Source organism: Corvus moneduloides, chromosome 8, assembly GCF_009650955.1.
Source record: "Corvus moneduloides isolate bCorMon1 chromosome 8, bCorMon1.pri, whole genome shotgun sequence".
Lineage (NCBI taxonomy): Eukaryota > Metazoa > Chordata > Aves > Passeriformes > Corvidae > Corvus > Corvus moneduloides.
Window position 1 is genome coordinate 31,069,411 of NC_045483.1, and position 26,355 is coordinate 31,095,765.

At 43.1% G+C, this 26,355-nt stretch overlaps 1 protein-coding gene across 4 annotated transcripts in view; it reads right to left on the reverse strand.

The window, feature by feature from the left end:
- JMJD1C (jumonji domain containing 1C) overlaps positions 1–26,355 on the reverse strand; it is a 158,641-nt gene that overhangs the window by 52,075 nt on the left and 80,211 nt on the right. For 3 of the 4 annotated variants that reach the window (XM_032116779.1, XM_032116783.1, XM_032116780.1), the window contains exon 3: positions 3,605–3,718. In XM_032116779.1, coding sequence (XP_031972670.1) covers positions 3,605–3,718 — 114 coding nt within the window. Of the gene's footprint in view, positions 1–3,604; positions 3,719–8,805; positions 8,916–26,355 lie in introns of those variants that run through there. The other variant, XM_032116781.1, reaches the window with a different exon arrangement.

A 26,355-nucleotide genomic window follows, 5' to 3' on the forward strand; every position in this document is an offset into this window, starting at 1 on the left:
TTGTCACCATCATAAAATGAACTACATGACTAAATGGTCTGACCATCCCAGATTAATGAATGAGTCACTCAGTCACACACAAGTTTCACGTAGAGAATAATACAGTTTACGTCCTCCATGAAGCAACAGAGATAAAAGCCACCGGAAACAAGCTGTAGGCTGGTGTTTAAGGCACCACACATACAGAATCCAAGCAACTTTTAAAGAGAAGGGCAGGATTCTAATAAGTACACACATAAGCGCACATTTAGCAGTGAAGACCAATTCACTGGCAAGTGTTATAGTTGGTATAGCAAACCTTGTGAAGACATGCAAGTGGGCTTGTATACTGCATGCCCTACTTTTAATAACGATATTCATCCAGCCCTTAGCAAGGTCATTGAATCTCTTAACAATTGAAACATGTTTATTTATGCAAAGAGCAGACATGGCATGGGAATGCATGGTTCACGGTTCCCCAGCAAGTCCTGCCAAAGTCTCTTTCATCTTGTTCTGGAAGAGCCACTTCTGGTAACGACAGTAATTTAGTTCTTTGCCTACTCAAACTTTGTTTTTCCTGCCAAGTCTCAAAGGATGCCAAGTGTGCTGTTTTCTTTGCTTTGAGCAGTTGTCACCTTTACAACTGGACAGCAGCACCTTATTCATGAAGCCTTTTGGCCCAATTGTTATGTGAAACACCACTGTTTCTTGATCAGAACTGATGTGAGCAGAATTCATACCAAATACTTGTCTGCTGCCCATTACCAGTATTATGAGTCTATGTAACGATGGGAAAAATTAAGTCAGTAGTTAAGAATTGTATCTGAAGTGAAATGGAGTCTTCCCACACAGATTCAAACTTTGTTTGTTTTGGCAGGAAGATACTGGAATTTTAGGCACTAACAGCAAAACGCAATAAAAAAGCGTTTAGGTCACCATGGTCTCTAAGGACTTCATATTGAAAATGCGCAGCCATGAGCTTAAACAAAAAACTAAACACGTTTCAGAAGACTCAAAGTTAACTCATCCCTGCAAAGAATGATTCCTCACTTCTGTCTTCTGCTCACAAGCAGATCGATGCTATTCCAGATCAAACAAGGGAGCAAAAATACCATTTTCTTTGCAAAGCGGACAGTAACAGGAAGTTTACCAAAGATTTATCTAGGATCTGGTTTTATGGCAAAGAAAAGGGAGGCCAAAGAAAAGGAAGGTCTTACAGAAAAAAAATACAAGTACAAACTACCTTACATTAAGTGACTAATTACTAGGAATGTGATTTCCAGCATTAACAAAAAACAGCAAGCAAAAGCAATAGACACGATCCTCCCACTTCAGGTACCTTTAAGCAGAAAATAAATCCCAGTAATAAAGCTAATATTTCTGTCTAACACATTATTAGCATATATAGTTTCTGTTCTCTTGAAGACATTATCATTCAGTAAAAGCTCTTATCTGTACAATTAACTTGTACAATTTGGCACTGAGATACTGCTAGCCCTGCAAAGAGACATTCTTACAAAAGACATTTCTCAAGCTTTTTATAATCATTCAAATAAAGAAATCTTTGCACTATTCATCAGTGAGCACAATGCTATTTTATGTTTCTACACTCAATATCCAAGCAGTATCTAGTTAAAACGCAAATTCTGGATGCCTTAGTACTTAGAGGAATCTCCATCAGCAAACTTCTTGTAATGTTAAAATAAACAATTCCGAGTATCTTGTCACCGAACTCATGATGGATACAGATCAACAGCCTCCATCTCAGGCTTTAATGGGTAACTATTTGCTCCATGAGAGCGGAAAACAGCCTGATCTAACACAGAATTGCCCTCTATGTGTCAAAAATGGAGGCCAACAGTTAGGGAGACCAAGCTTATCTCTGGAACTGTTTTTGACAAGCTACTGCTTTGTAGCAGTTTTTGGTCAGTATCTCTTTGAGAAGTGAAGATGCTAACACTGCTAATTTCAGTATGACCTATCATGATAGCATGAAGCCAGCTGTTCATTTGATGCATTTTAAAAAAATACACTTTCAACTTGAATGCACCTTCCCAAATTAAGGTGCTTCTGAGTCTAATGCTCTATCAGTTAATATTCTTTGAATGGCCTAAAATGCATAGAACATTGCTATGTCACTGCCTGGCAATAGCATTGTTTAACAAAAGGCAGTCCTCCTATGTTCAGTTTGCTTTGCTCAGCTCAGAAATGATTCACTGCCAAAAGGAGATTGATTACTGTTACTGGAATGAGCATTATCAGACTCATGATCTTGACAGATTTCAGGCAAAGGACAGACACTAGCACCAGTATTTGCTTTGTAAAATGAATCTGGAAGACTGCGGCTGGACTCTGAGGGCGAATTTACACTTCATGGCTCAGCTGATTTAAGAGGTCGCTGCTGCCAAAGGAGGATATCCCACTCTGTGTTGCGTCATCCTGACCCCCTCTGTAGAGGAAGCCACAGCACTGGATGCACCCTGGGCTAATCCAGCTCAGCTCATGAACATCACAGGCTTTCCCCCGCACTGTGTTACCCCCTCCCGTGTTTGAAAATCAAGGCTGTGCTGGTTTAGAGGGCTGAAGGCACTAGCATAGGGGCTGATAGTGGGAACTGTTCTCTGCAGCAAAGCCAAGCTGTTCCAGCAGCTCGAGTCATAACATGTAACCTCACCCTGACAAGAAACGTTCAACTCGTTTGGCTTCCCCACCACAGACACACAAAAGCACCAGCCTTTCCACGAACTGAACCTCCCTCTCCTTTCCCTAGGATTCTCTCTCAGCCACTTCTCTTCTTCTAGCTCTATATTTGGTATTGGGGAAAAAAAAACATCTTGGTGAAGCAGGAGGGAAGAAGGGGTGTCAGGACAAAATTACATAGCATTTATTCAGGGCCATCTGTTATTCCAAGTCTGTAAGTACTATTTCTGTATCACCGCAGTGTACCATCCAAGCCATAAGGAAGAATTTATGGCTATTGTAATTGCAATCAGTTCAGCACAAGCTGAACTATCAAGTATTTTTCTACTTGTTATAGAAGAGATTTTTAGACCTTCTTCTGAAGCAGCAAGGGGGGGGAATACTAATTCTCTTGTTCTTTAAATACACACGCATTAATATATTAATGTGTTTCTAATTAATGGAGAAGCATTAAAATCAAGAATACTGGAAATTTTACCAGGCTTAAAAACAAAAGTAAGAGAAGTGGTTTTCTTTAAAGGAACTAACATTTTCTGCTATTCATTCTCCAAAAAACCTCAAAAATCAGTAAGTGGAATATCATGCAAAGACCTGGAAATGAAAGCTTCAGAAGGAGGGATACCATCTTCTATCTGCTCTACAATTAATGGTACTGGTTAACCTTTAAAGGGATCAGGTATTTTAATGAAAGGTGGTACAATAATATTAGTGGCACAGTACTCCTTGACATGATCAGATTAACTAGAATCATATATAGTACACAATATAATCTTTCACAAAATAAGGAATAATCTCTGCCAATAATCAAGAGGAAATTGTTCCTGAAACACAAAACTTCAACATAAAATGCACTTAAACAATAGTAAAAATATGGCTTTTAAATAAGTTAAATGGATAATACTTATGCACTAGTCAAATTTCTTACCTGATAGGGCTGAAAGGCACTATCTTCAGTTATGAAATCCAGCTGTTTGTCCACAAGGAATTCTACTGCAGTAATTGAATTGTATACACTTTTTCCAACCAAGGGCTTGAATGTCTATCAAGAAAAAAAAATGGAAAATTAAGCAACTGAAAAAAACCCTCAGCACATCAAACCCAAAACTGCATAATACTGATGTATTCTTCCATCAAAACAAATTAAAACAGAATAACAATCAGTAGTTATACAAAAACTGTTGTACAAGTTATACAAGAAAGAAGGATTTTGTGTTCTGATTTTTTTTTCCTTTGTGCTGTTGGTGGAAAACCAGCTGGAAAAGAGAACTACACCATACATTCTTCCCTTCCCTCACTGTGCTTGAGCAAGATTATTTACCACAGAAGTTTAAAGTACAGGAGCACCATTCTATCTTAAACACACAGCTCAGCCCACAGATCCTCTCTCCCTGCCTGCAGGACCAGCTAGCACAGCAGTGATTACCCTAAGGACAGCTCAAGTGGAAGCAGACTGCAGAAGAGAAATTGCTCCCCCCCTTCCTGTTCTGAAATCGTTCACCTTGCCTCAAGTCAACCATCTCATTTCCCTGCCCATCTCTGAACTGTTCTGACTCTGCGCCTGCCGCCCCCGCAGCCGCTCCTCCCTGCAGCAACCGGCTGCTCCAGCACAACGCCTTCCGAGCCCACAGCACTGGGCACGGGCATTTCACAGCAGGGCCAGGAGGTTTCCTGATTCACCCCGTGTGCTGGGAAAGCAACGAGGTCCTGAAGACCTCGCTGCTGGAGGAAGGAGGAAACATCCCAGCTCTGCTGCAAAATCCAGGCACAGAGAAAAAGGAGCAGGGAGTAAAAGGCTCCTTGACACCTTTTTGCCCAAATCCCCTGCCCTCATCCAGGCACAGCAGGATGCAGCAGACAAGCACGGAGGGCGCCGTGACTTCAGTGGATCTCCCCTGAGAGGGGACAAGCAGGCGGTCCCCTTCCCTGCTGGCTGGGTTTCCTGGAACAGAAGCGCAAGGAGAGCGTGACTGAGCGGGGATGTACCGACTGGGGATGAGTCAGGTGAAAAGGAAATCCCAGCGGATGGAGGGGAGAGAAATGCTGCTCTGAAGACAGACAGGAACAGCAGAGGAAGACATCAGTGAACAAAAGAAATGACTGGCAGAAAGAACATGCAGGATGCAAGGGGGAAAAACATGGAGGGACAGAAAAAAATAAGAGGAAAGTTATTCTACAGGACAAAAAAACAGTAATGAGGGAAAACAGGAAAAGAAAAAAGCCCTTTGAGACCAATTCTAAATTTAAAATGCAAGAGAAAAAGACAAAGAGGAGAAACAAGGGTAGGTCAAACCACATGAAGCATTGTGCAAATGCTACACCAAGATCTGTAAAACGCTGCTATCACAGCTCACACGCAACACCCCGCAGCAACAGACCCCAAGTACTTACAAGGGGAAAGCAGGATCACCACGACCTATTTCCAGATGGGGGAACTGAGGCACGAACCAATCCCATAACTTGACAAAAGCGACTAAGCAGGGCAGCAGCAGAGCCAGCAACCTGCCCTCAGCCAGTCTGCAGGCAGCTCGTAACAGAGCACTCAAGGTTTTATCAGGCTTCATTACCTACTTTACAAAGGTGTTGCCTTGCGATTAGGCTAAATATAACCCAAGTCTCTCTGGAGCTTCGGCTTTGGCACTTACTAAACAAATGAGAGAATACTTCACAGGAGATACATCATACTTTCTAATAAATTTATCCAACTCCACAAATGCTCAGACTGAATGCACTGCATTCTTGTTTCCATTTTATTTAAGGTTTCACTTCAGCTGCTACTCTTTCCCAGACAAGCAAGGTAAAAAAGCCAAACCTCTCAGCCAGTCCGCCATCTCTACAATATGTAACCAGATGAAAGGGCTGGAGGACCAAGAGCATATGATAATATGCCAACTACAGAGTTCAAATAGTAAATAATTATTTAACCTCTAATAGCTAAGAAAAGGCCTTTGCTCTTCCATCACTTTCCTACAATGGATCTTGTACTGCTAATGGTTAAGAGAGGGTGGAGTTCACATCATCAAATTGCAAAATGTTGAGTGTATAAACTCACAAGAGGACAAACTTTTCTTTGAAAAAGCCAATGCTGTAGTCTTTCAGCTCTTAATCTGCCCCCACGTCTTCCCTCACACTGTTCTACTTTTTCCATGCTGGCTCCTTTCTAACTTTCTGAGCTATTTTTTAGGTCAAGAAATGTGTTTCCGACTACAAACAACAGGACATACCACATCATTAGCTGAAACAAAACTGCGTGGAATGTGGCTTGCAGTCATCATTCAGGATTCAGACAACACTACAGATTAAGGTACATGTGAGCCATTGGTTTATCTTCCTACTGGTATTGAAAGAACTAGTTCCAAATATAGATCTGGGAGTGTGATTATTCTGAGAAGAGAAACGTAATGCCTTCTCACTTGCTTTCATAGATCTGTGCCTCTAGACAGGTCAACGCCCCCAAAATACGCATGTGGAGGATGTAGGCTATCCCACAAGCACAGAGGAAAAATATGTAAATAAATAAAGCAAAACCATGCCATGTCACACACTTCCTCCTATGCGAATGGCTGCTCCGCTGCACACAACTTGAGATTTTTCAGACGCTATTAAAAAACATTCCCACTATCAAAGAACAACAAAACACCACCCTTTAATAAATGAGTTCTTGGAAAAGCAAAGTCCAGGCTCCATCAGTTCCACGAGATAGGCAGGCCACCAAGGAGATACGCAACCTGGGACAGGTTAGGGATTTGAAAAACTTTAAGATGGAAGACATAACTGAATTTCACACTACATATTACCCATGCACAGAGGAAAAACAGACAAGAGCACAGCAGGCAAGAGTCAGCTATCAGAGGCAAGCATGTGAGACATGCAATAACATGAAAATAGATGCAAGAAGGTCCAACGAGCTCCTCACAGACACTCCCTCTTTCCATTCCCAAAGTGGAGGACAACTTTAAGGACAACCAAGCATACTGGCTGAAACCAGGAAAAACTGAACCTCTGTGAACGAAAATCTCCCTTTCAAACCTGCAGCTTGTAAAAGGAAGCTTTATGTGTTAACCCAATTCCCCAAAGACCACAACTAAGCGAAGGACTCAAGCACTCAATTTTAAGCGACATCTGGCTTCACCACTATTCTAAGTGGCTGCTTGGAAAAAAAAAAAAAAAAAAATTCCACTTTTCCCCCCACCACATTTCCCTGCTTGGCCAAAGGGAGCTCCATAAACACACACACACACACACTCTCTTTGGTTGCTTTCCTGCAAGTTCCCTGATGCTGAATAAAGCGTGTTTCTTACTCTGCCCCCCTCGCCATGATTTTACCCCAGCTCATGCCAGCAATAACTTGCCTACAAGAGGCAGCTGGGACAACACTGAGTCTGAGAATTGGATTCCGGATCTTCTGGAAACTCAAATAACTTTTTAGAAGATGTTTATTACCATCTCTCCACAGAAAACAATCACAAAACTATTCAAAAGCGTTCACCAAATACTAACACAGCAGATTACTCACTTACTACCTTTTCTAATGCCCAATAACACAACTCATCTCTTTATTTATCTTTCCAAAACCCCCATAGCAACCACAGGACCCACTTTCCCAAGGAAGCAGCAGCGAGCAAGCACACAGTGCATTTTTACCTCTGCCCAGTGCAATTAAGCAGCTGGAGTGGTGGTAATCCGCCTCCAGCATGTGAGCAAGCAGTTCCCTGGCACTGGCCAGGACTCCAGGAGCCGCCTCACCTCGGCTGCTGCAGCCTGGGCGCTGCCAGGCTGTGACACCCAGAAGGCTCAATGCAGCAAACGCTCGGGTTACAGCTGAGCCCGCAGCTGCTGCCCGGCTCATCCCGCACGTACCACTGCCTCAGCTGCCTCGCTGAAGCTCACAGGCTGCTTAGCTGGGCACTGTGCCTCAAGCCTGCTCCCCACACCACAAAAACACATCCTACTATGCACACACACCGCAGTGGCCCTTTTTAAAAAATCTTTCTAGAGGAATTTATGCCGTAAGCCTAACAGCCTTTGAAAGAGTTAATAATTTAGAAAGCTATTCTTACACTAAAACATTTACATTCTCTACTTCTTCCTCTTTAAAGCACAAAAATTGATAAGATCATGTAAACTTAATTTTTACGTGCTATTCAGAAAACTTTTCCACATATTGTTCTCTAGCCTTGCTGTTTAGTCTGCAATAGCGCAAACACTGGCACCTTTTCATTATGACACTCAATCATTCAAAATAGCTGTAGCTCTCTTCCAACGCCTGTTTGTTGCCATGGTTTGTACTCAAAGGCAGAATTACCAAGTGAAAAGAGCGGACAATCAGTAAAGCAGATCTGACGTTAAAACCGAGCACGGGGTTTCCTCATTCGCGGATTACCCTGCCTGCAATCCCTACGGAAGCACCCGTTTCCAGCCAAGGCGTTATTCCGGGCGGAACTCTCGCAGCCCTTCGCCGGGGGGGCCAGAAGGAAGTACCCGTCGGGACGCGGGGGGAAGGCAGCGCCAGCCGGGCTCGCTGCCCGCCGGAGCTGCCGCATGGCAGGGCGCACCAACGGCGCCCACGGCTGTTCTAACGGCGGGGTCCGCGCCGTTAACGGCCGGCACCGAGTCCTGCCGCTCCCGCACTCCGCCTTAACGGCAGAAACTTAACCGAAGAAAAGCAAAAAAAACCCCACAAAACCTCAGTTTTTTTCTGAACTCCCCTTCTCCCGTTTCCCGAGCGGCGCAGGCCACCCTGCGCGCCTCCGCGGGTGCGGGAGATAGCCGGTACTCACGTAGCCCCGGGGTCGCCGCGCTCTCGTGCTCGCCGGGCCGCGCACAAAGCCGCCGCCGGCCGCGTGCCGCGCCGCGCGCGCCCCCCGCGGGAGCCCGTTCGTCACGTGCGCCGCTCCGCGGGGACGGGACGAAGGGGGGGGTCAGGACCGCGACAGCCCCGCGGGCCGGGGGTGCGGCCCGTTCCGCCTCAGCAGCCTCGGAGGGCAAACAAAGGCGCCCGTCGCAAAGTTGAAGTGTCCGCGCGGGTTGTGTGTCCCGCAGGGGAAGCCGCTGAGGCGCCCCCCAAACCACAGCGGCGGATTCTCTCCTCCTCCCCCCCCCCCCCCCCCCCCCCCGGCCGGCACGCACCTCGCTCGGCAGCCCGGCCCGCGGGACCTCCGCACCCGCCTCCGCCTTTGAACTCACAAGGAAAATGGTTCTCGCCGCGCCGCTTCCGGGTCGGGCCGGGCGGCCGTGCCGGGGGCGGAGACGGCGGGGCCGGAGGAGGCGGCGGCGGGGAGGGAGAGAGGAGGAGAAGGAGGAGGACGACTCACCGCCCGCCCTTTGTGGGGCCGGCGCGGACTACCGCGCAGCTGTGCGCTCTGCGGAGGGCCCGGCGCGTCCCCGCTGCTGGGTCATGGCGCGCTGCCGATGCCGCTGCTTACATAAGGGCAGGCGCACGGTGCCGGGGCGGGAGGAGCCGGGCTGGGAACACCGAGCTGAGCGCCGGGAGCACGCCGCGGGAAGAGGCGGCGCTCGGCAGGCGCGGCCCGCGTCCACGTCCCGCGGGGGCGGAGTCGCGGGACACGTGTGGCGGCGGCTCGGGAACGCGGCCGGGGCACCCGGGGGCCGACAGCCGCCCGCTGCCGCCGCTCCGTGCCACAACCTCAAACCTCCTTTATGGCCTCAGTGCTTCCTCCCCCCGCGAAGCCCCCGCGGCGCTGAGCCCGGCCTTGGAAAGCTCTTCCCTATCCCTCCCGCAGGTGGGCTTTGGAAAGTCAGCAAGCGAGGGCTGCAGCTCGTCCACATTCAACCGAGGGGAAAAAAAAAAGTAATAAAAAGGAAGGGCGGGTCAGGCATGAGCTCAGTGCCTGGTTTGGGTCCAGGAGCAGCCGGAGCAGAGGGTAGTGGGCGGTTCTGCGCCCCCCTGCGCCGTCAGAGCCGAGGCTGCGCAGCCCAAAGCCTTCAGCAACAGCACACAGTGCTCAGCAGAAACTCACGGAAAACGTTCTCAAGCACAATTTTCTCATTTTTAGCATACAACCTATTTTGTCCCTGGTGACCGCCTCCCCCCGCAAAAAAAAAAAAAAAATAGAAATTAAGCGTGTTTCCCCACTTTCCAACACAAGCTAATGTCACTAACTAGTTGTTAACAGTTCACATGGAAACTTCAACTGCATCTTGCAGGGTGAAAAAGTTCAGGGGACACTTCGTAATGAGAAAATGGTTTCCAAAGAGAAATTTAGCAAAAACACCTGTAATACACTCCTTGAACTTAGCTCACATACACAAACGTGGATAGTAAGAAGAAAAAAAAGAAAAAATAATCACAAGGGAGGTTGTGATAGAGACATTTATTTCCCCCAAACTCTTTAAACATAAACAGCTGTACATTTTTCACTTCATGGAAAAAATACAAAGCGTGTCATTTGCCAAGAAAGTATGAGAATAATGGGAAATCAATGCATGACTACATCTCTGTTCTCATCTTGAATTATTCCAAATGATGTAAGCTTAAAGGCGTACCGGAATGCTATAACATACTAAGCTTTGAAATAAAATAGTTGGGTACAGCTAAACATTAAAGCTGAACTAGAAGGCTCTCTACCCACCACAGGCTTTTCTCCAGCAAATTGGTTTTCTTCCATAACAGTGACACTGCACGCATACAAGCAAGGGCAGGAACCAGGCTACCTGTACATGGAGTTTGTCACTACCTGGCCTATGCTCAAACCCTGTAACTGCAAGACTCCTGGATTTTGCTTGGAAGGGACACTAGCAGAGGCAGTTTATTGTATTGATTTTCCTTTTTTAAGTGGTCTTCCATCCTGGCTGGCTCAAGGCAGCTGAGCAGCCTTATATGGCAACAAGGCTGCGGGGAGGCAGCAGTGCCTTGAGCAGCCTCCATCTATTCCTGACCACCCAGACTGGACAGTTGCTCCTCCAGCACCCCTGCCACAGCCCGTGACCAGATCTGCTCAGGGATACCCTCAGGGCTTGCCACAGAAAGGCTGCTTTCTTCCACCAGCAGAACATGGCTCACTAACCTCCTTGGTTCCCCCAAAACACACCTGCCCCAGCCATGCCATGGTGGGGCTGCACTGCCTTATCACCAGAGGAAAACATTAAACATCTTAGTGACACCATTCTGACCTTATTTCCTTTCACTTCCTTATTCTCCAGCCCACCTCTCACTGGATAGGGGGGAATAACACCTCAGTCACTTTCACCAGTACTGAGAGAGGTCATGTAGTAGCAAAGACTGAAAGGCAACCTTATTCCAGGTTTGGGGCTGCAGTTCACACTGCAGTTCCCCTTTGGAGCAGAAGTGTGCCTTGGTCTCTGCCACCCAACAGCAACAGAACCTCTTCTCAAGTGAGCAAGACAGTCTTTTACAGACCTGGTCCTTCAGAGGCCTCGTCACCTCTGAAAAATAAAACTTGACCTATCAGTAATAGCTGACACAAGAAAATATCTTGGAACTCAGACTTTACCAAGTAATCAATAAATAAAGTACATACTAGATTACCTCCAAGAAGTACTGAGCATCCCAAAAACATACTACTTCTACCACCAGATTCCCACCTTTCTCATACAGTTTCAGGTTTTGTTTTACCATTTCTCTTAAGAGCCCAGACACTTAATAGCTATTTCAGGAAGGGCAAACAAATGAATAATGCCTATTACAGAGCACAACATACTTCATGCTGCTCTTGAACTAATGGCACTCTGATAGCTGTGTGGTATGTAGTGCAACTGTCAAAGCAGGCAATCCTTAATAATATCCAAAGACAGACACTATTAAAATACAAATCACAAGACTGTCTGGAGGACAGGCAAGTTTGCCCGTTTGGACAAAGCTTTATTAATAGACTGCAACTTAGTAACAAAGAATATTAATACTCAGCCCAGCACCACCAATTCATTACCACAGAAGGATTTTGCTAAAAATTCTCGAGTTTCACCAGCTATGCATGGAATACTAACTCAGCAACTCCATTTCCAAGGGCTTCACTTAAAGGCATCCTCAGGAAAAATCCACTAAGTGGTAAAACGCCTTTTGGAAGTATAAAAAAACCAAGAAAGTTGCTACAGGTATAATTGTTGATGTTAAGTATTCTAAGGCAACATAAAGTGACGTTTACATCATTACAACTTACAAAATTTACGACAATATATATGTGTATGTTATTAACAAAACACAGATTTGCCATATAAAGGTACTAACCAATTTTTAAATAAGGGTTTTAAAAGTTAGTGTCTATCCAAGCCTGGTTTTGACATTTGCAAAATACTACACTTTACAGGCTTATTTAGTCGTCACATTATTTTAGCACTGTTTTCCACTCCTATTTGCTTCTTCTCACAATTGGGCCTGAACTCTGTCAAACAAGCCATACTATAGGCTTGCAGAACAGAGCTGCCTTTGTTCTTTGGCACTGCCAGTCCCCTATGGAATCAGGCAGCACACTGAACTGCACTCGACAAACAATCCCTGACCTTCAATTACTGCCTTGGCTCACTGCCACAGGATACATGTATTACTGGTAACACAACGTGCCCTATTTTGCAGATAATCGCTAGAACTACAGATAATCATGAAAATCAACGGAAAAACGCAAACATTCTCTTCCTAAATTTGCAGTTGTAACTTCCCCGGTGTGCTGCAGCATAGCCCAGGCTCGGGCCACACATGTGAGGATAGCAATACTGCAGGTTTTGTATTTTTAGTGACTGCATGAAAAATTCCAGGTGGTGGATGGTTTTGCCTTCCTCCGCTGGAGGTTTTCAGTTTGTTTTTTGTTTGCTTTGAGGCGGAAGGCACGCCGGGTTGTGCTGGCACAGTCGTGCAAGAGCTGCTCTTTTTTTTTCCCCTGCTATTTTTCCCCATTAGAAGCCTGGCAGGTTTTTCAGTGGAGCGGCGCTGGCCGAGCGGGCAGAGGCCGGTGGCAGCTGCAGCCCCTGCACTTGCAGGCTGGCGGGCAGCCAGCGCCCGGGCCCTGTGCCACCGCCCTGCTGGGAGCTACGGCCACCAGGAATGCCGCACCGGCACTGGGGAAGCGACAGCACACACGGATCAGGCATTCTGCTGTGATCCCCCTTCGTTTCTTGCAGACAGCGAACCTCTTGAACTGCAAACCATGCTCCTTCCTCACACCGCGCCAGAGAAACCCACGTGCACAGTGCTGCTGGCCAGGAAAGAGCACATGCAAATATTGCAAATGAGTAAATATTTAAACTTTAAAACAAATGAAGGTTAGTTAAATCGGTCTTCATCATTTAAATTAGCATTTTTTTTCTGCTTCTTCCTGTCTGTGCTGCCCCACATTTGCTTAGCAAGCAGAACCGTTTCATAGTGATAGTCCTGCAGATATTTCCTGCAAAAATAATGCAGTGTAAGGGCAGAGCTACGGTCAGCCTCATGTTAGTGGAGAAATTTAAGATTCTCATTATGCATTTGTGCAGCCCATCGAGTTCAGACCCTGTACTTAAGTGCAGAAGCCAAAGTCCAAAGGAGAAATTAATGTGTGTGAAACAATCATTACTACTGGAACTGCAACACATGAAATGCAGTAACTGGCATTCCGGTGCCAGTTCATTTGGCAAATTCTTCATTTAACTCTCCTTTTTTGGTTATTGAGGTGGGCAAATCAGACAAGCAAAAACTTCACCAGGCTATCTTTAGTAGTTTTTCAAAACCGAGAAGCTGAGGACAAGAGTGTACATGACGGAACACATGCAACAGTACAATTAATACACTCCACATCAGTGCTAACTGATTTTACAGTATATTTCAAATTATTCCAATTTAAAATATAGTTTCTATCCTTGCAATGTTTTCAGTCAACTTTTAAAACTAATTTTGACCTTCTCTGGGCAGGCATCATGGGGTTTAATGCTGCATGCATCAACATGACTGTGCAATTTTCCCCATTACTTCATCCCCATCGACTTCATCATACCAGTACTGTAAACACAACTCTGGGAATAAGCTCTGTTAGTGATCTGGTGCTATTTCTGTGGCTGAATTAGTGTCCCTGCTGCAACAGGAGACCAATAATTGTGGTAAAAGAAAAACCAGATGCATGGCCTTAAAAAAAATCATTATCATTGTAGTCAATAGCATTGTATGAGTTTTCTTATTTGCTGGAGAGTGCTCTAACTCCAGATTCATGTTCAAACACAAAATATTGAGCAGTCGCTCAGACTTTGTAGATGTCTCATTTTAAGGCAAACATCACTGTAACAGACTTGTATTTTCCTAAGCCCCCTTCCCTCATTAATTGAGCAAAAATGCTGGGACCCTTGCCACTCACTCAAATCGAGTAACATCAATGTCACCTTATGTGTGACCTGCTCTCTCTCATTTCTGGGTGCAGGTCTTTCTAGCAAACCTTATAAAACACATTTTTCTACCCATCCCCATAGTTCAGAGCACCAACCTATATTCATTCTGCATTTCATTCTGGCCTTAATAAATGCACACGTGCTCAGACCATGCAAAATTCTGTCACAAACACCCACAGCCAACAGTATTCACTCTTTGCACTCCTTCCCCCAGCAGCCCCATCACATCACACTGCACCTTCAGACATACAGCATCTTCCAATCCTGGTATCACTCATTTACCAGTTTCAGGAACAATTTACTGGCAACACTAGCAAAGCTGATTCACTGACGTTTTTCCATTTTCTCCTTAAAACTCTGCTTGCTGTATTGACCTCTGAAACCTTGACAATGGGTTGGCCACTGCTTTATGGAAGCCTAATCTTCCCTCATAAGCAATGCCTTCTATTCCCCACCTCCTGTCTCTGTGTGTCATCTGCCCTTGACTCACTCTCACATTTTAACTCTATGCAGAAAAGAACCCTTTTCCTTCTGTGCTTGTTGCACAACACATTGGACAAGGAAATCCTGGACTTTCATGTGAGTTTTCAAGTGTCGTGGTAATGTGCCACAACATTCATTAACCTTGGGACCAGATTCTGTCTTCCACAAAGCAAGCTTCAAGTTCATAAAGCACAACAGCTTCAAGTTCACAATGTTCTTACCCACACTCCGTCTGCAATATTCATCAAACCCGTTTTAACTTGGGTGCCATCCATGTTTTGCAGTATTCATGCTTTTTCAGCCTTCTTGCTTCCATCACACTGATGCCAAACTCCGTCCAACTCATTTCTTGGCTTTACTTTCTTCTTCCAGCCCTATCAACGACATTTACAATGTTCTTGCATCCTTTTCCCCTATAACTTACTGGATCTAACATTCATTTACCCAGCCTCCTTCCAGCCTCACCTCCAGAAAAACAACCTGATTGAGAACATCAGCTTCAGGCTTCTTAACATCCACTGAATTTCTGCTCTTCTGATTCAGCATCCGGCACTGTCATGTTCCTCTCATAATTCCCACTAACTGAAGTCCATTACAGAACAGGACTCCACCTTTCACCCTCCTACTATTTCCTGTCTCTCTCAGACTACATTCCCAACTGCCTCTCAGAAGCTCATCTAGCTTCCTGAGAGTCACCCAGATCTACCTTTCATAAGGTCCCTTTCTGTTCTTATTCCCTAGAACTTAAATACCTGCCTCACCTTTATCCAGCTCACCCCCTACATATTTGTTAACTTGGATTTCCAGAGCACTGGTTTTTTCCCAATTCACCTGTTTTTTCAGTTCCTCTGCCCTACCACTCCTTGTCCTTTGTCTAGAGTATCTTATTTACCAGCTTAGTCATATTCCTGTCTTTTAAATGGACTGTATTTTATTTTGCATTTTTCTACTTGCTCTTCACCAAAACAACTCGGGAGCGTCCTCACCACAGAAAGCTCAGCTTCCCACTGAAGCTGAGGCTCCTTGATTGCTCAGGCTGCTGGCAGGCCCTTTGGTCCAGGGATGCCTCCTGGAAACAAGCCACTGGCTCCATCAGAGGCAAATCGGGGTGCGGTTCTGAGGGAGCCTCACTCCAGGCATCACTTCCTCTCCTATGGCAGCGTGAGCATGCACCCGTGCTGGGATTTTCCATTCCCACAGCCCCATGACTCTTGTAACATCAACTGCTCCCTGTATGCCTGATGCCACACCCAGGGCTTGCAATGTATTTGAGACACCATGCTATAAAATGGTCACTTGAATAGTGGCTGGGACAACTCAGTTAGGTCTCTACAGGGAGTGGAACTGGCTCTTGAAACATGTAGCTGGATATGTTAAAGAGGAGCTCCTGTTTGAAGCTATCTGCAATAACAAAAGCTTCAAAAAATACAGAAGGTGAAGTAGAAAAATCCTAGAAAAATATCAAGAACAGAGAGCAGTATTTTAAAAGAATACATATTGAAGAAGCTGAAAGAAGGAAATACCTACTTCATGTTATCATGTGAATAAAGTTGTTGAACATTAAATCTGGATTCAGTTTCTGAGAAGCAAAAGACTCCTCAGGGCCACTCCTCCAAGTTTACATTTACTCTCTTTTACTGACAGCAGTGCATTTCACTATTTGTCAGACACAGCAAGACCTATAGAATAAGCACATTCAATCTGCAACATATTCTGAACTGGGGGGGAAGAGGGTGATCCAGGGGTGTTGGTGAATAGTTAAAAGGCTGCAACTTCTACCCTTTCCTCCCTTTCTACTTCCACTGTCTCCAGAAAAGCAGGAACTCCATTTGCCAGTTCTTCAGCATTTCTATCTGGCTGTCTATGGATTCCCGTAATAGGGAAAGGCCATTCACGGAGAGAGAGGATTACTCATTTTGGACTCAGTGCCTCTGTGCTCTTAGTTCCAGCTTGTTGGGAGTACTGGAACACTTGTCTGTGTTTTGCAATACATCCTTTTTATATTCTAAGCATTATACACTTTACCTGTAAGAGTATCTTAAAAGCAGTATTTTCATATTTCCAAACACTAAGACTTAAGTATTAAGCAACAGTGATGCATTTTGTTTTAATTATCTTCATAAAAAGCTCCATCTTACTGAGACAACATGCTAATATATACTCCTCAAATAAAAATACCAGATTGTTCACCTCACCTGTGTGTGTCATGTAGGCAGGGAGAGAAACAATCAAGTGTCAGACTACACAGAAATGTATTTTAACCTCCTTGAGCAGTATTTTCTCCGCTATGATTATTTTATAATCATACTGTAACTCTGTCAGACCTCCTACACAGATTCAGTTGCTAGTACACTGGTTTGATTCCTGAATCTACAGTATTAAAGGCTTGGGAGAACTTCTCAAATAAAAAACCCTTATAGGCATAAGCCACTAAGAAGGTGAGGTTAAAAGTTGACATTTGATAATAAAAAGTCTGATGGAATAGACGGGGTTTTAGTCACTATATCCCAGCATCAGGATAATGCTGAAATAATGTTGAAACACCATCAGTCTATCTAGCAAACAAATTAGAAAATAACCTAGATATCATAATGGATTCTCCCCCCCCCCCCCCAATGCTATTTTTAGATTCTCACATCTGCCCTACATGCTTGTCCAATAGCAACCTTGATGGACAAACACTTTTTTTCCGTTCAGGAAAACACAGGACAGATGGTGTTCAAAGTATTTCTCTCTGAGATAACAAGTTTTCCGCTTTTTATAAATTCACTCATCTTCAAACTGTGACAGCTGTGAGTTTAAAGATAAAATCAAAATGATCCAGATCTTGTTCATCTCCTTTCTCTAGGGTCTCTGAAAGGTCACACAAACATGTCTCACTTAGAAGTTTCCTACTAAAAGTGAAATGCTTTTCTAAGTTCAAACTTATTGGTATTTTAGAAAGAAGCAATGTATTCTTCTGCATTTTTTTCCAAGTTATGTCTCAGGTCTGTATTGTGAATTTGGGATCTTCTGGATCCATTTGTATAGTGTATCAGACAGTATTTATCTCCAGGATCTATTTATAGCAGTGATTACATTCCCTCATTCCTCCCATACTAATGTGTAGGCAGTGTCACTAACCTACATTTTCTACTTCCACGTAGTCTCTCATGTTAGATTGTATTCTATGCTCTGGTTATCCTCATTGTCCTGCCCTGTATCCTGTTTGGCTTCAAATTATCTTTCTCCAGCATGGCTGAGCAGAATTACGTCTGTTAGTGCAAAAGGGCTCTCAGGGGCAGCTCTAGGGGGACACAAGCATGCCTCTGTTCTCACACATCTCAGAGTCACACCTGCAATCAGCTCGACATCACCCAGCAGGTTCACAGTCCTCCTCTGACTGGCCAGAAGGCTCAAACCTTCTCCTTGCCAGTGCTTCCGCTGGATAAGCTCTTGTCTACATTTGCCATCTGCTCCTAAATCCACCACTTTCTGTTTTATGCAGTGACGTTTTGTTCCATTTTTATTACTTTGTTTCTCAAGGACATTCAATTTTAGTTGCATAAAAAACCCTCATCCTCTGTGTTAAGGGCTTCTCCTATTCTGCACCGTCTACTGGTTTAATCAAATTTAATCAATTAGTCCAAACATTTAAGCAAAAACACAAAGCAAGACACTCCCAAAATGTACTAACAACTATTGGCAGACAGAACTATTTCACCACTGCAATGCTCCACCTATTTCAACACCACATAGCCAACATCTTATAAACTCATTCCTACCTAATTTACTGTTCACTCTATTAATCAGTCTTCCTCTGATTGTTCCTTACTTGACATACTGTGGAATGCATTACAAAAGTTGAGATGAATGATATTAATTATATTTTCTTGCCTCACAACAAAGACAACCAAAGTTCTTATTCAAGTGGGTCCATGATATAGCATTTCATGGTAAGAGTAGACCAGGATTAAGGGCAGAGGGAGGAAACACACAGTAGCTACAACCAGTCTATTTGTAAAGACTTTAAAGAATACAAGACTATGAGTAAAAGGCAGCATTAAATCAAAAATAATACAGCATGTCAAAGCAAATTTCCTTGCCAAATAGAAGAGCAGGCTTAAGAAGCAGATCTATATTCTGACACTCTGCCTCTTATGATACTCATGTGTGCAAGCTAAATACATTAGACCCAAATGAAACTAATGTAGAGGCATATCAAGAAAAAAGAAGGCATAAACAAAAAAAAATCCCCCGAACATTCAGAAATCACCACTATTTGCCAAAATATGTATGTAGAATGCAGTTCCCAAAGTCACCTACACTGAGTCTGGTCTTACTCACTATTTTTATTAGTGACCCAGATCATGGAACAGAGACTACATTTATTAAATTGACAACCAACCAGCTTGATGGGACTGCAAATTATATTAGAGGACAAAAAGGCAAACTGGACAAGGGGTCTGAGAAAAAAGATGATATGCAAAACACTGCACGTAGGCAGAAGTCAACACCAAAAATACTGAGTGGCTAAGGAGGAATTCCATAGAAAAAGAGAGGTTAGGTTCAATTTATGGACTGAGGTAAGTGTATCATGCTGTAAAAATATAAACACAATACTGGGATATATGAATGTTTGTACAACCTGTGTTCAGCATTCATAAAGTCTGAATTATAGTACTATAAAGTGAGCAGAGTTCTGGATATTGCTCTTCAAGATAGGTATGTACAATAAAATGAGCATAGTTTTGGAAAATACCATAGATGAACACAGACTGAAGAGACTGGGAGGAGAAAACAGCTGGGTGTGTCTCCAGCTGTGAAAACAGGATGCTGCAAGGAATAATTCCTTAATCTCTACAGCAGACACAACAAGTTTTAACTGCCTTAATTTAGATTAGATGATCTCAAGGTCTTTTTCAGCCTTATGATTCTAGAGTATCTGCAGAGTCACTTACCCCTCCCAAATAAAACCGCATTTAGAAACACATACCCAAATTAAAAATATATTTAAGTCTGCTTTTATTATGCCATGTACCTTTCTGCCCAACATCACCTACTTCATGGCTTCTCTCAACAGCAACAAACCATTGATCGGGGGGCGGGGGCTGCAATGCAAAAAGAGTCTCGAGACCTTGCTCCCTGGCAGCAGTGTTCCAGCACTCTTGAGAGCTGGGAGGTACCAGCTTTCCCTGCCTGCACTAATCCCAGCCTGCATATTCCCACCGACAGAGCTGAACAGGAAGATTTACCTGCAGACCTTGGGAATGGTTCTGGCAGATCATGCCTGACCTGAATGCCATAGAATGGCCTTCCTTGTCTAGAAGATTAATTCTCCCCAAAGACAAGTATAGGGTCAGTAAAATTCATTCTCTGAAGTAGGTATATTGTAGTTTATTTTCTTTAATCTCCCAAATCCTTGACTGCCCCTCACCCACACCCCGCAATGCCTTCCAAAGTTTTATATATTGTGAGGACAGACTGACAGGTTTTAAATTGCTTGCCTAATTCTTCTTTTCCCCTTCTTCATGTTGGCACTGCTTTCTCCAGTGATTGGTATTACCCTGAAGGAAAAATTAGCTAAAATAGTTACAATCAGCACTAATTTTTTCCTAATTGTGAGATGGAAATTTCTCTTGGTCTCTGAGTATTTTATGATCCTTAAGTTCCCTCTGGTTGTAGTAATTTCCACTCTCTTATTCTCCTACATCTAGTATTCTCCTCTATTTATCATTATCCTTACTGAAAATTAAGGCAAAAATATTTAATGTTTTAGTTCTGTATTATTGTTATTCTCTATCCTTCTCACCATACAAAACCTTATTTTTATTTGCTTTCACATCATTTGCAAGATCAAGTTTAATTTTTAGAAACAAACCTGAATTAAGTTGTCCTGCCCTCCTCCCCCCCTCCATTGCTTGCAGGATTTCTGCATTAGTCTTAGTATATATTCTCAGGCTGACTATTCCTCCATTTTGAACTGCAGACCAGGATAACTCTTTACTGAGAATTCAGTTTCCAGGCAAGCTTTATGTATCTGTAACTTCCAGTAACTGAGTCCTGAGGTTCCTTACACCTGTGACCAGTTTTGCTTATTTAAATTTGCCCCTAAGGTTCAAAACCTAGATTTCCAAACCAACTTCTCTGTATTTTTTTCACATATTTCAAACTGAACCAACCCATGATTACTAAGGATGCAATTTGACGTTCCACTTAATCTGTTGAACTGTAAGCTGCCACTGACTGGGAATGCCTGACTGCCTCACCAGCCCCAAGCAGTGGCTCCAGCTCTCTGGCAGCCTGATCCATTGGAACTCACCCCCCATCCGAGTGACTCATTGCCACTGGAGTCACCTTGCTGATGTAACTCATGCCTTGGCTGCGTGACTGCTCGGATCAGCTAGACAGGGGCAGAGAGAGGGAAGCCAGCTCTTCCAGCAGATGATAAAGCGTAAAGTGAAACTGAATCCTCAGTCGAAAATTATTTTCTAGAATATCCTTATTGCTTTTCAAAGTGAAGGCTAAAGTAACACTGTCTTCCTGTTGGTTCAGTGACTAGTTTGAGGAAGAAACTTGCCAGCAATCAAATCCAGGAGTACCTTGGCCCTATCACTTCTTCTCTTATCTCTACCTGGGAAAGTAAACCACCTGATAACAAGGCAGTATTTATCCAACAACACTACAGAGATCCCTACCCCTATTCGAGTCTAACCCTGGGGCTAACACAGATTCTTTGCTCCTTCTGTCATCTTTTTCCAAAGCGATTTTCAGCCAAACTGATTTCAGTCTGACCTTTTTACACCAAAGCATTTTTTCTAGTCCACTGTATAATTACTACTGCACAACTTCTCCTTTTGTTCAGTTATTTCTGAACAGCACGAAGCCTTTTAAACACCTCTAGTCCAGTTAGTAAGAGCATTATACCACCCTTCTGATACTTGGATGTTTTATATCCTGACCTCTATGAGAAGCTCAGATTTCTCCATTTTGTTGTCCAGACTCTCAACATTTCAGTTATTTCTTAGTAATCACTTACCAGTGGAAATTTTTCCCTAGCTGCAACGCCTGACTATCATTTTCCTTAATCTTGGAGCTCTTTTCCTTCTCAGCTGGTATTAGTCTTCTACCCACTGTCACTTTTCCATGTGCCAAGAAGAAAACATTTACCCAACAGCTCTCTCCTAAAAACCGAGGTCTGAATGGAGGTTTCATTGTTGGTCAAAGCTTTTCCTTACACTGAAATTCCCAGCCACTGCACCAGCCACCTTCTCTGAAGGCAGTTTTTCTAGGTAACTTGGGATTAGAGCCTCTCCATAAGAGTTATCTCCTCAGTGGTCTCTCCACCAGGTACCATACTTCCACTCAGGATTGTCAGAGCATCTACTCTGGGATGGTATGCACGTCTGTAATCCACCACGGGAGAAAATTTACTGTTTACCCTATCATGAAGGCTAATGATGGAGTCTTTCCTTCCCACTCCCACTCAAATCCCTTCAGGATCTTTCTCAGCTTTCTCATTCCTCTTTATCTTCCCATTCAGCAACATCAAAAGTCCCACCAAGAAATCTGCAATTCCTCAGCCTTTCCTTAATTCTTGGATCTGGTTTAAGTTCCAGCCTCATTGCCAATTGCATCTTGAGCCTCCCTGCTTTTCTGGCTTTTTTTCCTCTTCACTTATGAACCATACTAGTAATTTCATGCATACTATATTTAGTCATCTTTATTAAATCTGCCATTTTTCAGGTTTCCTCCACTGTTCCCTAGATTATTAACTCTCCTTTGTTTCAAGTCCTTGCCTTTAAAAAGGACACACACTAAACTCCCTTGATATACTCACCAGTTACACAGCAACTACCTATCAGCTGCTTGGCTTTTGAAACCTTTTGTCTAAAAGAATTTCAGCCCTTCATTTAGATCAGCTGTGGGTAGCAGCAGGAACCAGTCTCATACTCAAGTTCAAATGCTGTCTATAAATTACATTCAAATCAAACACTTGTCACTGGTCCTCAAGAAACAAGATTTGCTTCCCAACCCCTCGGGAGAGGGTGCTGTGCTGGCTTTGCTGACCTCCGGTATAAGCTCACTGCTTTAGAACAAACTGGATGTGTCAGAGGTGTCTGCTTTGGTTATTCCCAAGGAAAACTATCCAAAATTTGGCACAGCTAGAGGCCTCAAAAAAAAAATTAAAAAAAAAAAAAAGGTTTACAGATGTCTGACTGAGAAATGCTTGCAAGCAAGGTGCTGTTTCCTTTCCTGACAATCACTGTTCCTGACTACTGAGGGTTGTGGCCTTAGAGATCAGGACAAAAAGTGCTTCCCATTGCTGGCACCCAGCACTAAAGAAAAAGGGAGCCAAAAGCAGAGGAGAAGGCACAGGGGCAGGGAAAGAACCACCAGGAGGGTGAGAAAGAATGAACACACAAAACAGCTGGCAATAGATTAACAAGAATAGAAAGCTCTGTGTACTACCACTGCACATCCCCCTTGGAAGCTGGAAACACACCTAGAAACCCCAGGCAACATTCCTCTGGTTTTTTACAAAGACAACTTACTGCTTCTTTTGTACCTGGGCCACAAAACCAACCAGCCAACTGATGTGGAAAAAACTGCTTTGCTCTGTAAAATGCTTGAGTACTAAGAGGGATTAAGCATCTCTCTACCTCATTCCCCTCTCTCCATCATTCAAAACAGGTTTCCTTCTGGGACCCCCCCACCCAAAATCGACTGGAAGGAGAAGCATTTTATTTCTATATGTACTACCTGCTCTCAACAGTGTTGAAGCAGAAACCATCCAGGCACTCTCCTCATGCACTGTTCTGCTCAACACCATCCTCTCTTTCCTGGCTTGTGTCACTTCCCAGTACTTTTGCCACTTGCAAGACACTACATATGTGATGATGAGAACATGGGTCTTTTTTTTTGCCTTTCAACTTGATATAGTAATTAATTTTTCTTAATAATTCTCCTAATCATGCTCATTTTTTTGTAATAGTATTTCATTTTACTATTTAAATTAAATTACTCCTTTTTTTTGGCCCAATTAGCCATGCATAACTGATATAAAACTATCAGTAGATCAGATGACAGCTTCAAATCTAGAAGTATCCAAAAGTTTGGTGGGGGGTTTACTCCTATTTAAGATATCCTCAAGTTGTGCTTAAAGACATAAGCAATGGATGGAAGTTTAAAAACAAAGCCTCCTTTTGGTCTTTATAGTCTCATACCTGTAAAACGTTTTTAAGAACTTTACTCTCTTCCTCAACCTGAAAATAACAAGAACAAGCTTTACATAAGGTACTGAGGGAACAGAAGAGTAACTCTCACTGACAGGTTTTTATTTTTCTCTGAATGAGAGCTATTTCAGACCAAGACTCACAAATGGAGCTAGACAATAGGGCAAGCACTAAATCTCTAGGACATTTCCTCCCTCCACCCCCCCCCCCCCCCATTTCATAGTGCTGTAACACTGCACATTGAATTACTTCAGGAGAATCTATAAAATAAATGCCCCCATTTCTGGTCAAAAATCCCAGCTGTGAATCACATAGCCATTTGGCCTATAAAAAGCAAAAAACATAACCTTTTCTGTGCCCCACCACCCCCCCAACCTATTCTGGTACAGAAAAAAAAGTAAGTGTGATGTTTTCCAACGAATATAAGAGCTAAGAAATTTCTGAGAACTTTTAGTACTACCTCCCCATATGACGAAATCATTCTGACATACCTGCTGAGAAATGCTTCATTTCTCTCTCTCAGTCATTATTCAGCCTCTGAAACCCTCTAGGTTTCTCTATAACTGAGTTATACCTGACTTTCTCTGTAAGATTACTAGTCCTGAAAAGAAAGGGGATAAGGAAAAATACATCCACAGGTTTGAGTCTATTTCAGCAGCAGTAAAGATGCTTTGCACTAAGTGGCTCTAACAGTAGTTTTAGTAACAGAAGAAACCCCCGTACTGGCAACTATTTGTCTGCCTTCGAGTTAAACGATGACCTAAGTAACATTATCAATGGACTTCAGCAATAAATACCTCATCATTGTAATGAACAAGAAATGGACCCCTAGTTGTCACAGCAGAATCTAAATTAGGTTTCTATATTTAGAAGTACCACCTTTCTTTTGAGGATAGTAATGTGCTTCAGTTGAAGGGCAAAAGAACTCATAGGAAGTTGGTGCAGAAGCTCCTGAACACCAGTATGAGTGGCAAAAGAGTGCAATCAAAGAAATCTATATGTAATGATGATGAGTATCAAATGTAATTATAACATCAACATTAAAACTAATTTGTAGAAGATGGGAGGCGTATGAAATTGGAAAGTGAAGTTTAACTAGCTGAGTTCTAGATCTTTAAAGAAATTAAAAGAACAAAGCTATTCATTCCATTATCAGCTTTTTATTTATGACCTTTCCAAGAGAAATTAATTAAAACACTATAATGACACCAGATACTTGTTACAGTAGTAGTGTTGTAGTTATTAAGGTCTAAGGATGAAGATTGACACTTCTATTTCAGAACTGAAGAACTTGCATTATTAAAGACTAACAGTTAAATTCCTTCTGTATCTGTCAATCCAATAAAATACATTAGCTCTTCCACAAGCCTTACCCCACCTACTATTCCAGAAAAATGTTGAGGATTTTTCTTCCATTGCATTTTTCCTTCCCTGAACTCTGTTGTACTTCAGTTATTCCTTTACTTTTGGCCACTGACACAGACTTCAGTGAGCTGATCGTCTGTGGGTGAAACATGGTATTTTAAAGTACCCTTTAGGAGTGAAAATTACTCCTGCTTAATTTTTGCACTTTCATTCTGTCTCATTTTCTTTGTCACTGAAATGTTCCCAGTCTGAACTTATTAACAATAGTCAAGGTGACCCCTCATTTATGTGATATCCAAAACATCTTGTAACTCCAGATGTTCCATTCCAAATACAACTAATTTATTTCCGTTTCAATTTTAACTAGTCACCAGCTCCTCTAGGACAAATAAGCAGAAAAAAATGCTGCAGTACTCAAAAACCTGCACTATAGAAAGTGTGATGGACTTCATATTAGAAACTACTTTGATTTATATGTATGCAGTAGGAGGAGAAAAACATGATTAATGTAAAACATATTGAATTAGCCACAAGACTGGAACATATGGAACATAACAATTAATTAGGCTGGAAAAATGTAATTGCCAATGGTATACAACACACATGTAATCTTAACATTCTGCCATAAAACCATGAAGAGGAACTGACCTGACACCTGTGTCCTTACACATTTAGCAGAACCTTGGCAAGTTACTTAAATACTTGTCTGCCTTCCTGCCAACTCCAATTTCAGCACACATTCTTTCAGACATGATCATTTTCGAGAAAAAGGGAAAGCCATCCTTTTTTTTTGTCTGGTCTGGTAATACCTTGCAGCCCTACTTCTCAGATGTAAAAACAATTTATTTACAGAAGTCTTTCCTCTGTGATGTACAGACACATCCAACTGAACTCTGAATTGTAATAGTTTTTATCATATAAAATGTATACTTTATTGGAATTGACATTCTGCTGCACAATCTTACTTTTCCAATCAGAGAACCCTTAAGACTGGGCTAAAAACTACATTTTAACGATCAAAGTAGCTTGTAGCTTGATGAGGATGAGAAAAATATATATATGGGGTTTTTTTTCATGCAAACTTTGCTGGGTAGGTATTGTGCCACAGAAGGAAGACCATAACCTGACTTGTGGAAGAAGCAGAGGCACAGCCACTCTTCCACATGCCTCTTTGTAGCAATGTGGTGGAAAGCAGAAGCCAGTCAGACTAAAGTAACTGTGGAGTGTCAGCACCCCTTTCACCACTGCCCCTTACTGGAGCATGCCTTCCTGAATACTCACAGGATAC